The sequence below is a fragment of the Rhineura floridana genome, chromosome 11, assembly GCF_030035675.1.
Source record: "Rhineura floridana isolate rRhiFlo1 chromosome 11, rRhiFlo1.hap2, whole genome shotgun sequence".
Classification (NCBI taxonomy): Eukaryota; Metazoa; Chordata; class Lepidosauria; order Squamata; family Rhineuridae; genus Rhineura; species Rhineura floridana.
In genome coordinates, this window is record NC_084490.1 from 48,256,295 (window position 1) to 48,271,189 (window position 14,895).

At 42.2% G+C, this 14,895-nt stretch overlaps 1 protein-coding gene across 1 annotated transcript in view; it reads right to left on the reverse strand.

Moving 5' to 3' along the window:
- SMARCD2 (SWI/SNF related, matrix associated, actin dependent regulator of chromatin, subfamily d, member 2) overlaps positions 1–14,895 on the reverse strand; it is a 46,163-nt gene that overhangs the window by 7,691 nt on the left and 23,577 nt on the right. The window contains exons 3-10 of the mRNA XM_061590203.1: positions 10,133–10,175; positions 9,407–9,529; positions 9,052–9,171; positions 7,860–7,955; positions 5,082–5,183; positions 3,728–3,889; positions 2,490–2,587; positions 1,369–1,504 (exon numbers count right to left, since the gene is read on the reverse strand). Of these exons, the coding sequence (XP_061446187.1) occupies positions 1,369–1,504; positions 2,490–2,587; positions 3,728–3,889; positions 5,082–5,183; positions 7,860–7,955; positions 9,052–9,171; positions 9,407–9,529; positions 10,133–10,175 (880 nt within the window). The remainder of the gene's footprint in view (positions 1–1,368; positions 1,505–2,489; positions 2,588–3,727; positions 3,890–5,081; positions 5,184–7,859; positions 7,956–9,051; positions 9,172–9,406; positions 9,530–10,132; positions 10,176–14,895) is intronic.

Genomic DNA, 14,895 nt, shown 5'->3' on the forward strand with positions numbered 1-14,895 from the left:
TACTATTGCATGAAACTTTCCTGTACTGCATTTTCAATTAGATCCTGCCATTTTCCCAGTGACAATTTAGTAACAAAATGTGTTTATTTCTTACACAGCAGTGACTTTACGCTGCATAAATCAGTGAACTTGGAAAAAATAGGGTGTACACAACCACCTGCTCAACCTAATTTGCTGTTCTTATAAAACTTCATTATGCTAATTGAATTTAGGCCTCACAAATATAGTCTAAGAAGCTACCAGACAGATCTGATTTTGGGTAATGTTATTATATGCAAAACTATACCTAGTCTGAATCTGGGAAATTCCTTTTTACCCAGGCTTTTGGCCTTTAATTTGAAGGGCTGTAGGCATCAGTGGCTTCTTTTAACGGCAGGTCTTGCAAGACCTGTCTTAATTTGTACTGATCTGTTTTTAGGTCTATTGTGTTTGTTGTTTTAATGGATTTGTTGTAATTGGTTTTAATCTTACTGTTTTAAGTTGCTTTGGTTTGCTTTGCAAGGAAAGCAACTAATAAATATTACTACTACTACTACTACAATATTACTACTACTATTTTTGCAGTGTAACTATTTCTGCAAAATAGCCTGCAAATTCTTACTGAACGCTGGTTATGAATGGGTTTACATAATGTTTTTGCAGAGGGGACCATGCAAGAGAAGAGAGGAGACATGGAAGAACCGTATAGGGTAAAGACTGGACTGTCTCAGAGGTGAGCAGCTGCAAGTCACTGGTTTGTTTGTCAGAAACCCCCTTTCCTTGCTTCTCTCCACAATCAAAAGGCTAGAAACCTGATATATGTTTCCTTCCCCACAAACATCAATCCCAGGCGCTGAACACACGAAATCCAATCTGCCATGGATTCTGTTGACAGTCATGCAGGTTCCTACCTTACTTGTTCACAGGCAGTAAGAAAAGAGCCATCAGTTCCTCCCAATTTCCCCTTCTCTTACCCACCTAATCCTATCTATTTGTTATGTAAAGGAGTCAATGTTTTTCTAATCCCGACCCAAAACAAATGGAATTCAGAATTTCAAATGATGCAAAACTACTTCAATAAGTATAAAGTAAGATGTGTGGCCTACTCAACATAAATTGGACAAGTTGCATAAACTTGCTTTATTTGCACCTTTTATTATAAGAACAGAATTTGAAATTACTTTTAGTACAAAATTCCAGATTGCCAAAGCCAGCCTGGATGAATAAATGTCTCACCACCTTGCAAGCAAGTAGGTGCATCCACTGTTGCCAAACCTTAGAGATAACATGGGTGCCGCTGCAAGGTAAGGAGAACATTACACCATCCCCAAGCTATGAAAGGTAATATGCTTGATTCTGCTTCCTGTCCTATGGTTAGCAGGGCCCTACCTTGACATCCAGGGAGGCAATTTCCAGCTGGTTGGTGGTGGAGGCCAAGAAGTTGCTCATTTGTGCCTTCAAGGGGTCATCCACTTCCACATCAATATCATAGCAGGCAGTCTTCTTCTGGTCGTTAGGATCCACACTGGAGGGGTGCATGGGAACAGGAGGCTGGGATGAGGGCTGAGAAGATTCATCTTCTCCAGCACCCCACAAACATTAGGGTTAGGAGTAGACTCTTATCGCACCCTATTGCCCTTGAGGGGTTCAACAGAGGACAAACAGCAACCAGACTAATCTGGATGACAGAGGTGCATCCAAATTAGAATGCACTAATATATAAGTCTAGGGAAAATAATATAGCATGTGCAAAGAAATAGATTTATTTAAAATATATATTCACTGACTTTCTTAGGCTCAAGGGTAGTTTGAATTATAAAACAGCAATTAAACATGAAGCAGACAATAAAACCACATCACAGACATTTCATAAGCAGAAAAAAAACCCCAGAACAGCCTTCACCACATCAGCCTCAGAAAGTAAATAATGGATCTTACAGTCTTTTAAAAAAGACACAGGGGAAGAACTTTTTTTTTTTTAAAGCTTGGAACTAGTTTTGACCTAAATATGCATGAACTGCTCCAGAGGCAAGAAGCTGTCATGGCTTTCTAGATTTATCAACAACAGCATCTTTTTTCAGATGTCCCTGACAAGCATCCACCCTACCCTGATGCTAATTTTTCTAAATCTTTTTTGTTTATCTTCACAAATAATTCTATGAAGCATGCGAACGTTATTCCAATTTCACATAAGGAAACTCAGAAATCACATGGCTTGTCAAAGGCCAGAAAGTAATGTCCTGGGCAGAGCTGGGATCCCCGCAAATACTATGGTTGAAATTATAGTCTCTCTCTCTCTCTCTCTCTGATGGAGAGCTGCATCTAAGAGAGAAGGTGGGAAGAGATAACTAATTAAGAGTAGGGATGAGGAACCTCCAGAAGTTGTTAGACACCAACTCCCATCAGCCTCAGCCACCTTGGCCACCAATCAGGAATGATGGCAATCCACAAGTTCCCCAGCCCTGAATTAAGAGTTTGCTCCCTTTCAACGCCTGCAGTGCCAGCCTTACCTGATCACATGGTTGATAACAATGGGATCTGGATGTTGCAGGAGCCCTGCCAGCTTCATGGGGATCTCAGAGAATCGCATGCGCATGCAGCCAAAGATCTAGAAGGAAGCCAAAGTCATTAGTTGACCTTGAGGCAAAAGGATCAACCTCCCATGCAAGAGACAGGCCCAAAAGACTGCACTGCAAGCAGCCACAGGCAACACATGATATTTCTTTAGTGGTCAGGGTTATGTTTTGAAATACATTTTTAAGCATCTTGACTGCCAGGCAACCATGCAATTTGCTACTTACCTTAGACAAGCAACTTGTATGTCTCAAGTAACACAATGCAGCTTCCTCATCAAACCAAAAGAACAACACACATGATTTATTTTTTAATCTACATTCAAATGCTCTCTGAAGGGTGTGAGCATTTATGAAATTATATACACATGATGGATTCCAAGAGAACCTCCTGCCAGAGTCTACCTTCCTAATACAGTGTACTACTTTCTTTATAGAAGAGAACACTGATGCAAGTGAGGAGCCTGGTCTTTCCAAGTGCTTCTGATCCAGCCTTCATGAGGCCAAAGCAGACAGAAGGGAGACAATCTACTCTTATACAGCAACTCTTTGTATGTGCAGCATTCAAAGAAAACTAATAATCAGAATTATGCACATTTGTATAAAACGTGTCCTGCTTCCATGATACAAGCTTCAAATAAGAGGTGGGTGATGTAAATGGTTGTGAGACAGGGGTCAGATGGCCAGAAGCAAGGGAAGGACATGCATAATTATATTTCCCATCTGCAAGGCTCTTTGTAACACCCTACGGTTTAGAAATCCCTAGATCCCAAAAAAACCCTAACCAGCAGTTTCAACCCTGAGTTTCAAAAGATGTTATCCATGCATGCATCTGCAACGTTCTTTGTAACACCCTAAGGTTTAGAAATGCAAGTGGGCTTCCCCCAAACCTTACTATTTAATGTTTATTTTGTGCCAGTGTGCAAAGGACTATACAGAACATATACAATCCGTGATCTCTACCAAGAGGTAGACAAGCCATAGTCAGAACTGACAAAGGAGGCAGGAACACCAAGATAATTCAGAAAAGGCTTTCATAGTTTAAAAAACAGCAGAGATATTCAGGACAAATCCTGCATCAGACAGTGAACTAAAGGCACACAGAATGTGCAACAATCTTACTGCCAGAAGCAGTGGGCATGGGGAAGACAGGCAAGCAATATGTGTTTACTGACCTGGCGAAAGTAGCGGTTGCAGTTGATGTACTCTCTCTCATGACTGTCCTGGAGCTTGTTGTGTTTGATGTAGAGCCACAGAGCTTGCATGATGCTGGCGCGAGTCTGCGTGTGGACACCCAGCAGGCGAGCCAAACGGGGATCCAGCTTGTACTGGGGAGGCTGCAAGGGCAATACTGCCTGGTTAACATACAGTTGAAGTAGGACCCTCATTAATCTCAACCAAAGCTGAGTGTTGCAACTTGCTTCCATCTCCAAAAAAGGAATGAGGAATAGGACCAATTGGATTAACTGCGAGACACTATCCTGTATTCAGGTGGGCATCTCAGATGGACACTGATCAAGGCCTCGAACCCTCAAAATCCACTTCCAATCCATAAGCAGAACAGTTTATGAAAAAAGAGGTCCGTGTTCTATGTCAAGAATACTCAAAATGAATTACAAAAAGACAACAGAACATTTGCAAAATCACCAGCCTCTGAACCTAGTGCATTCTCATTTTCAGTTGTGTCTTCAGTTGTTGTTGTTGTTATGTGCCTTCAAGTAGATTATGACTTATGGCGACCCTATGAATCAGTGACCTCCAAGAACATCTGTTGTTCAGGTGTTGTAAGTTTAAGTCTATGGCTTCCTTTATGGAATCAATCCATCTCTTGTTTGGCCTTCCTCTTTTTCTACTCCCTTCTATTTTTCCCAGCATTATTGTCTTTTCTAGTAAATCATGTCTTCTCATGATGTGTCCAAAGTATGATAACCTCAGTTTCATCATTTTAGCTTCTAGTGCCAGTTCTGGTTTAATTTGTTCTAACACCCAATTATTTGTCTTTTTCGCCGTCCATAGCATGCACAAGGCTCTCCTCCAATACCACATTTCAAATGAGTTGATTTTTCTCTTATCTGCTTTTTTCACTGTCCAACTTTCACATCCATACATAGAGATCGGGAACACCATGGTCTGAATGATCCTGACTTTAGTGTTCAGTGATACGTCTTTGCATTTGAGGACCTTTTCTGGTTAGCAACTTATTTTTTTAATCACAAAACACTGGGATTATGAGGAATCCAAATTCTGCACAACACCACAGTATGCTGAATAACAGTGTGTGTAGCCAAACAGCCAGGCATCCCTACCCTACCCCACTCCACCACCAATCTCTAGCAAGAAGAACTAAAGCCATATGGTTTATGATAATAAGATATGGAGGAAGTAATCTTTGAAGTAGCACTGCTGTATCTCCCTCCCATCCCAAAACTGGGTTGTGCCATAAAATGGTTGATGTGGTTTAGAACTTGATCATTCAGACCATTACAACCTTCCTGTTTTCAACAACTACTGGGGCCTGTTCCATGTTACCTGGTGGTCCAGCATGAGCAGCAGGGTGCATTTCACATTGACATCGCCTGGGCGCTTGACTTGGAAGCCATCTGTCTCTTGGGTTGTGGGCATCCGGTGCCACTGAGGAAAAGGACATATGACATAGCGCAAGACAAATTTGTAAGGGAACAATTTACTTCATTTTATCATGCAGTATCTTATATTTCAATTATTAGTTTTCATAGCATAGTAGAGTAGCCTATAAGGCTATCGAGTCCAACCCTCTGCTCAATGTAGCAATCCAACTTAAAGCATACCCAACAGGTGGCTGTCCAGCTGCCTCTTGAATGCCTCTAGTGTTGGAGAGCCCACCGCTCCCAAGGTAATTGGTTCCATTTGTCATACCGCTCTAACAGGAAGTTTTTCCTGATGTTCAGCTGAAATCTGGCTTTCCGTAACTTGAGTCCATTATTCCATATCCTGCACTCTGGGATGATTAAGAAATCCTGGTCTTTCCTCCGTGTGACAACCTTTCAAGTACTTGAAGAGTGCTATCATATCTCCCCTCAGTCTTTTTTTCTCAAGGCTAAACATGCCCAGTTCTTTCAGTCTCTCCTCACAGGGCTTTGTTTCCAGTCCCCTGATCATCCCTGTTGCCCTCCTCTGTATTTGTTCATGTTTCACCCTTGCTCTTGTAATGGGTGGGGTTGGACAAATAATAAATTATTCTTATTTAGTTAAGAAAGTATCCCACCAGCTGAAGTCATTTAACACCAAACTTCCAATTCATTTCTGATTTATTAATGTCCCAGACCTTCACACTCCCAAAACAAATAAATATAATCAAATATTTGATTTCATAGACCAAATATTCACAGATATATCCACAGATTTCATAGACCAAATATCCACAGAACAAAGATGGGCTACAGCCCAGCCTTACCCACTTCCTCCATCCCCTGTATCTGACATTTTATGGGCCTCTATCAGTAGTCTGAAGCCACGAAATAACAAATTATAATAAATGATTAGCCATGCAAGCCACTCAAACGCTGTTCAGTTAATCCTATAGTACTTTAAATGAAGTCACTGAGTTCTAGCAAAGGTGTACAAAGGTGTAGCAAACCTGTACAAAGTTACATATGTATTTGTATACAAGATATAGATCTCTCTCTCTCTCTCTCTCTCTCTCTCTCTCACACACACACACACACACACACACACACAAAAGATGTGTTAAAAGTAAGTGCATCATTATGTGTCTATGTTATGCGAAGTGGTGGAGATCGTTATACACTGTGATCTATCAATACTAGCACAGGGCTCCTACTAACCATAATCTGATCCTATACAGTCGGTGACTAAAATGTGGCTTGGACAAGGGAGGTACAATCATCAAGCTTCAAAGATAGCACAGAACCTAATTTACCAAACAGGTTTTCTGTGAAGATAGCTGAGGTAAGCTTTAAACCATTCTGTACACAATGAAAAGTTCTACAATAAACACTTGTGTGTGTGTGTGCGTGCGTGCGTGCGTGCATGCATGCGCGCAAGTGCACATGCAGGCTCCTACTGGGGGAAGATGTCAATTAACAATGGGTGAGCCCAGAGGGCAGAAGTCCTAATTTCACTTAGGCCTGCAACGTTGATTCTCCTATCTCCTGCTATTATGAGAATCAAGTTGCAGAAGTTGTGACTCGTATCCAACATTAGTCATACTCAGAATAAACTAGAATGTAGTAGTTCCTCAATGGTATTGGTATCAACAGGGGGCCAATCAGGGATGTCGAGAGGCAGATAGGGGGAAGGACTAAAGTTAGATAATTTTGGATCCTTGAAAACAGCACAAAAATGATCCTCCCAGATATTGGCTGGGATATGACAATCTGGGCTTCCATTGTGGTCAGCTAGGGCTCCGGAGACAAGCTTCCAAAAGGACTTAGTGCTGCGGGTGATAGATGCTGCTATCAGCATTTGCCACGAGTCCCTAATTGCCTCGTTTTTCTTCCTATAAATAAGCAGATCGAATTCTTTTCCTAAGGTCAGCACATTCTTTGTCAAACCACTTGTTAGTTCCATCTGTCGGAAGTTTTAAAGTTCTGTTAGATGTTTGAAGAGTAGAATTCATATCCTGTGTCAGGTCCTCAAAAATCATTATGCCCTTTCTTGGTGAGCTATCTGTTGCTATTTGTTCTAAGGCTTTTATTATATGGGGGAGGTGGTTAAACTATCAAAGGCCTGTCCTGTTTTATTGGACCACTTTATCTTATTAGCGCTAACCGCTATTGGTGGTCTGCAAAGTGCATGATGTGGTATGTTCAGTTGTGGCACACCAGAGATAGTAAAAAAAAAATTACAGCGGCAGATGGTCACTATCAGAGCAATCTGCTACTCTGAAGATGTAACCCAGAGTTTTCACTACCTTGTGGGTAATAATGTAGTCAACCACACTCGAGCCCCTGGGGAAGACATAGGTAAACTCCCCCCAGTCATCGCCAGCACTGGAGCCATTTAAGATGAGTAGAATTTAGCTGGGTACAACCCCATGATGTTAAAACACAGCTCTTCTTAAAACAAATCCAGGAACACTCCTTGTTTTGGCCTCTCCTGAAATTATTCTCTCCAACAAACATGGTTCTCACACCTGGCCAATCATCTGCTAATTACACCAATCATCCCTATTTGCCAGCAACAGTGTACTCAGCCCCAATTCTACATTTGCTCTCCCTGCTGGGCCTTCATGGCCTATGAAATGAAATGATACATTTCTCTGAACTGCCCCTCATTCCCAGCAGAAACATGCACCAAGGCACCTACCTCCACCAGGTGGTTGTCTGGGCCATACAACTCTTTGTCCAGCTCAATGACCAAGCTCTTGAAAAAGGATGAGAACTTCCTCTTCTGTTTGCTTGGCTGAGACAGAAAGACTGATGAAAAACTGAGCCCTTCCCTCCCCAGAGGTACACAGAAAACACTGTGCAGATGGTGCCAACTCTAGCAATGAGGGATATAATCTGATTTGTGCAACATTTGGAGTGACACCACCACCACTGACATAATTTTTGTTATTCTGCTTCTCTGGAGAAGCGAGGGCCTTTCTATGATTCTGGGGCTAGGGAGAAGCTTTGGCAGAACTGGGAATTTTACAGAGTCTATGCTCCGTGTAGGTTGCCGACTGAGCAAGGAACATTCTTTATTGTGGTAGTGTTGGAAATAATAGACTTCTGATTTGTTCTTCAACAATGAGATCATTTGGATCTGTTCAATCAAATTTGTCAACCCATACTCTGAGAGAAGAGGTTTTATGGAGCAATATGAGGCCAAGTTGAAAGGGAAAAGTCAAACTGACTTTTTCAGGAAGGGAGTCTGAAGAACCAAAGATAATAGTGTTGACAAGAGATGATGTTCAATCTAGGCTTTATTGACAAATTAAAAATTAACTAATCACTGTGTCCAGATATTATCTACCTGAGAGTTCTTAAAGAATTCAAATATAAAACTGCTAATCTACTAACAAAATATGTAACTTGTGCCTAAGATCAGCAACTGCAACAGAACTGAAAAGCAGACAACACAAGACCAGTTTTTGAAAAGGGAATCAGGGTGGGGGTCCAGGAAAACAATAGCAGGAAAGAGCTATTGCCCTCATGTCCTGCTTGTACACTTCTCAGAGGCATCTATCTGGTTGGTCAGAGTGGGAAGAAAGATATTGAACTAAACAGGCTTTTGATTTGATCCAGCAGTAATCTTTTTGTATTCTTATAGGCAAACCCTAACGAGGTGAAAGGAATGCACACAAGATGGGCCTTCTCCTACACACATAACTTTAAAGCAGACAAATCAAGAGCTGAAGGAGGAGAGTTGGCTAGCTGTCAGAGGTGATTATGTGCATATGTGTGTGTGGCTGAGTGAGTGATACAGGGAGAGATGCCCTGATCTGATCTCCAGGGAAACCTATTTTAGCCACCTTCCACAAAACTACTTATCAGCAGGGATGTGTCAGTCTTACATCATCTAAGAGTTTGCCTTCCACACGAAGTTCCCATGAAGCTATGCGCTCACCACCTTCAGATTCCTCCTTGCCAGGTGTAAAGGTATTGGAGATATAAATACGAAGCTTCCGCTTTTGCTGAAGTTTGGAGAGAAACATTCGCTAGGGACAGCAATGGAATCAATTCAATTACACAACAATTCCTCCCCACAGGCTGATCCTTCTTTCCAGGACAACCTGAGCTGGCAGTATAACTTGCATCTATAACTGAAACCTCAGGCTACCAGGGAACATCCTGAAGGACATAGATGGTCCTCTCTCTCTCCATCCCCGAAGGACTTGGCTAGTCCAATCTTCTTCCATCCCTCCTCACCGTCAAAGGTTTCTTGATTGCCTCTTGGATCTCCATCCTCTTGCGGGCAATGGTCTGGTCCAGCTTGCGTTCAAAGGCTAGTAAATCCATGTAGGCCTGAGACTCTGGGACTAGCTCACGAATCTGTGAGGACAGAGAGTCTATCAGATAACCATCTCTCTCAAGACAAGGTTCCTGTGCCTCTGGGCAGTTACACATAAGGAGAATTTCAATGACTGCAATTATCCAGGATTTATAGTGTTCCCCATCATCTCAGCAGACAGACAGGCCTGTCTCTGCTCTGCACATAATTGAGAAAAGGGGACAATAAAGCTTTGCCCCAGTTTAATATGCTTCAATCTCACCATTGCTATTGTCCTCTCCCAGGAGCATTGCAAGGATGATCCATGCAAGGACAGTGAATCGTTTTGCAAATTAAAGTTGATTTAACAACTGTAATAACTGAGACTACCCTAGGCTTGACTGGAACTGCTGGCCAGCCAGATGGTAGCCCACCAAACCTCCGAACATCCCCTAAAGTAATAGGTTCATTTTTCTCCCACGGCACACACAGGAACAGCTCATTTCCCTCCACCTGCACACACCCAGATGATTATTCTGGAAGGAGATGGGATGAAGGATAGCCTCAAATCCTGCCGTCAGTTTCTCCCCACTTCCACCAAATGTGCCCACTGCCCTGCATCCTTCTTCAAGGCTGAGAGCTCTCTCAGACAAGGGAGCACTTACCCTCTGTGGTAAGATCTTGTCTGCCATCTTCCTCCTTTTCAACCTGCAAGAATTGTGTAAAGTACCAAGCTGTTAGAGGGTGAAATGGTCTAGAATCCCCATGCATGTGATTATAAACCCACACTATGCAACTGGAATGAATTACATCAATTCTGCTTATGTGTCCCAGGGAGTTACATAATCCAACTCTATCTGTAGCAGCAAAATGTCTTCCCTATTTGTAAAATAGCAATAAGCAAACTCCCCTCAGCTTGATTCAAATTTGGCTTGCAAACCAAGTGAAAAAAACTGACACAAAAAAGTATTATATTTAAATGCATCTTCCTTCCTAGCCCCAGAACCTCTAATAGTAAAAATATTATGTAGCTCTAGTAGTAAAAGCATTTAACTCTGAAACTTTTGTGGTGGAATATTCATCCTTAGGTTGGGTGGGAGGGTTCAGAGTACATTTCATCCCAATTTCTTTGCTTGTTTCAGTGAAAATGCATAGATATGTAACTAATAGTTTTTGACTTCACCATAAGGGGGGAAAATCAGGAAGTTAGAGGTGGGAAGGCTGGCTTAGCAAGCTCAAAAAGTACCTTTGCTTAAGCAGCAAGTCAGTCAGATTGAGAAACTTTCTGTCACCTAGTCAGATAAACCCAGGGATTGTACAGCTCTTATTCCCCACAATTGGGAACCTCCCTAAATTGTGCCCACAGCACACAATTCCTTAGAGCTTTGTCTAAAAAAAAAAATAAGAAGAAGAGGGCGAGGTTGAACAAGCTCTATCTCAGCTATAATTAGTATTCAAGACCTGGACAGAATGACAACACTTGAATAAAAAGCACAAAAACACATTTAATGTTTGTGCAGTTTGCTTAGCTGTTCTCTTTCATTAAACATTTTAATGAACTTTTAATGAACTTTTGCACATGTGCAGAATCTCATTTTACATTCCCAGCTGGAGAGGAACTTCTCAAAAAAATGTTTAATTCATAAAAATTTGAGCATTATGAGATATTCAAATTCGTATTATGAACCACGTAATTTTGAACTTTGGGAATATTACTATTTTTAAAAAATTCCTAATAGGTGCCTGTCCAAACCTTTCCTCAAAAATATCCCAATGGTTATATGCTAATTACATTCATTTATTGCTTTTGTTTTGTGGGATTGGGGAGGGGGAGAGATACTATCTGAGTGCACATTAAGAAGTTTCAAACTCTATTCGCAAAAAGGATCAATCTATACCTTATGTTTAAAAATGTCTTTGGACATGTGTGTATTTATATTTTTATGTAGGTGCTGTTGCTCCCACCACACCCACTCCCCCATCCTGATCTGGATCAGTACTGTGGCACAGATGCCTTTAACCACTCCCTCCACTCTGCAGCCCCACCAAAAGTTCCCCTCTAAGCTGATATTTCCCCTGGGAGAAAAAGTGCTATTGACACCCAGCAGCATCCCTTCCAGGGCAAATGGCTTCAGGATATTGGGGGTGGGAATTAATCCCTCCTCCACCTGCACCGCAGTTTCAACTTGAATTGGTTTCCCCCATGGCTGATTTAAGAACACCCACCCACTCAAATGCATTGACACATTTAATGCAATGTGGCACATGGTCCACAGTGACCTACCACAGAGTAGATTTTGAGAACAAAGACAAAAGACAAATATAAAGCACCATAAATAATGAGGGCAATGGGTGCAGAGTTCAGTTGACCGCAGGCAACTCCTCCCAGAACCCACCTCAAGAATTTCTGAAACCTCTTCCAAGTTTGTAATGAGGACTAGAAAGTTCAAGCTACATTACTATTGGGAGTGAGCTCACTGAATACAATGGGACTTATCCAAGTAAACATATATAAGATAGTTGTTAGATGTGTAGGAGCCTACAGAGATGCAGCAGTAGAGGTCAATATTCCACAAGACCATTTTGGCCGGTACAATCCAATGTACCAAAGGAGATAAGAGTAATTTTAAATATAAGCCTATTTCTGTCATTCCAGATGTGAATGACATCCCAAACCCACCATGGAAATAGGAGCTTACTGCTCATCTTCCCATGGCAGCAAATGTGTCAATAACACAGATTTTTTTTTTGGGGGGGGGGGAATGCGTCAGCGCTGTAGCTCAGTGGGAGAGCATTATCTTGCATGCAGAAGGTCACAGATTCAATCCTCCCATCATCTCCAGGAGGGCTGGGAGTGTCTCTCTGTCTGAAACCCTGGAGAGCCGCTGCCAGTCAGTGCAGACAATGCTGACCTAGATGGACCACTGAGTCTGACTTGGTTCAAGGCAGCTTCCTATGTTCCCCCTCCTCCTTCTGGTAACACTTTTAACTGATGTTGAACATCAGTTCTAGAGAAGGCTGAGAGAGAGTAACTACCCCAATTTACATAAAGAGCAAGAGAGAGACACTCCATTAAGAGCACTAAACAGCCCAAGCATTTGTTTTTAGTAGTACAGGTCTTGTGCAAATCTACTCATGCAAGGAGCAGATGAAAGTAGGGTGTGTGACAGTAGTGGCCATCCACTAAAATGTCACTACAAAAGTGACAAACAGCCCACCAAAGTACATACACCAAGGAACGTCCACACCAGCAGTGACTGCAGATGCATGATGAGTTTTTTTACTTATTTGTTTTTCTACAATAAGGGAAATCCTGGTTTAAAAGAAGGAAACCATAGGGGCTGGCATTTTGTTGCTGATGTCACGTAAACACTGTGAACGACCTCCAAGCGTGAGCAGCACCGAGTCGAGTCCACAATAAACTGCACTCTTAAGCAACCAGCACTTCTGTATAGCTATTGAAGACGGTGATGGGTAATATGAACAGTGGAGGAAAGTGCTTTGTTGTGTATGGCCTACAGTTCTGACTGCTTTAAGCAAGGTTAAGAATGTGAATGAAACTGTTTTAATATATTTACTGTAATATAATTTATTGCACGTTTCATTTATTTCAACAGCATTATTTACCTGGGGTTATAACATGAAAAACAGAGGGTTAAGAAAACAAAAGGGCAGGAGAGAACATGTTTCAGATCCATACAGTGGGTCTGCAGCATCACAGAACAGCACTCCGCCTTTGACCTACTACAGAAGGAAAGAAAAAGCCATAGGCCTCAAATTAACCAAGAGATCGAATTCTGGCAGCTGAACTGGCAATCCAGCAAGACAACAGACTTATTTCCTCCCTTCTCCCATGCAGAACTTGACCTGTGGAGCCTGGATGCCAGATGTTTGCAGCTGCTTGCTTCTCTCTCCCTTGGATCAAACTGGCTGAGGAGGACTTGCCAAGAAGCTGAATGTCATTTGCATCCCATTTGTTTTCAAAAACAGCTGGTCAAATCAGGACAAGCAGGACTTATGAGGGGCTAGGAGTATGTATAAGAGAAGACCAGACTGAAGTCAAATTCAGCAGAAGTAGCTTACGTAAGTAGAGTACAAGATGTAGTAAAGCTGAAAGGGAGGCAAAAACCTGTATCAAAATGAGAGCGGGGTAGAAAATGGGCTGCTGCTGCTGCTGCTGCTGCTGCTTAACCCTAGTCATCTGATTTCCCACCAAGAAAACATTGGTAATAGCCACAGAATCTGGACCAAGTGGGAGCTGGATGATCTTAGGAAAGCCACTCTTCCTACAGTCTCCCTTCTTCTACAGGTAACTGGGCTACCTAGAAGACTATTACTGAAATAAGTTGTTTGGAGCACTTTCAACGCTTGAAATGTGGCATGCAAGGGCTACATACTATTTTTAAGCTCTTGCTGGGAAAGAAGAGCACACAGAAATTGCTTCTGAAAATTGGGTGCAGATGAGGAAATATGCAGGGACAAGTGGGCCCTGCAACAAAACTGTTGCAGTGTGTCCCCAACCCCTAAGAAGGATGCTCCAGCCAGCAATAGCCTTCTCCAAGATACTCTTAGCTGTAAGGGGATCAAGAAGGCCAGTTCCTTCATCTCACCCCAGTTTTTCACTTTTCTTTTCCAACTGACATTCAAAATACGATTCCTTGAGACTAACAAGCATGGTCAGTCTACACAGGGCTGTTTGCTGGGGGGAGGGGAGTCAGTATGTCCTTTTAATTTATTAAATGTACATGCCTGTGTACCTAGAAGTCCACCAAGAAATAGCTTGGCAGAAATAGCTATCCTATAAGTAGGCAGGCTTGTCTGCCTTAATTCACAGTCACTGAACTTAGAGGGCAAAGGCAGAAACTGAACATAGAGCTATCTCCCCAGGCTTAAGGAGAAGGTTCCTGAAAGGGTCCCAGAGAGATCAGCCTGTCATGCCTGCATTCCTTGCTCCCTTCTCTCTGTTTCCACTTGCTTCATTTCTATGACAGATCAGGGGCCTGGAAGGGGTTGAGAAAGCCTGGCAAGTGTCCTTGGTTATAACTAACTGAAAACAGATCCTGGGTGGATTCGAGGTCCCTTGGCCTACCACATCAACATGTCTCTGAAGCCCTGCCCTTCAGTGCTGTAAACTAGTAGCCATACACAGCATTGGGAGAGGGAAACATCCAGGCAAAGAAGTTATTTGTACACAAAGTGTTGAAGGTGCCTGCCAGAGAAAACTGTCCAAAAACTTGTGGTACTTCTCAGTTACCACTATCATGAACCCTTGAGGTACATTCAGGCTTAATTCTCACTGAGATGATAAAACTGGACAGTACTATTTCAGGCAGCAGGTGTAGGTTCCCATGGTGGAATGCTCCTCCATGCATAAAATAATGACAATAAAAAAATCCCTCCACATAGAAAACAAGCCAGGGAGAAGACT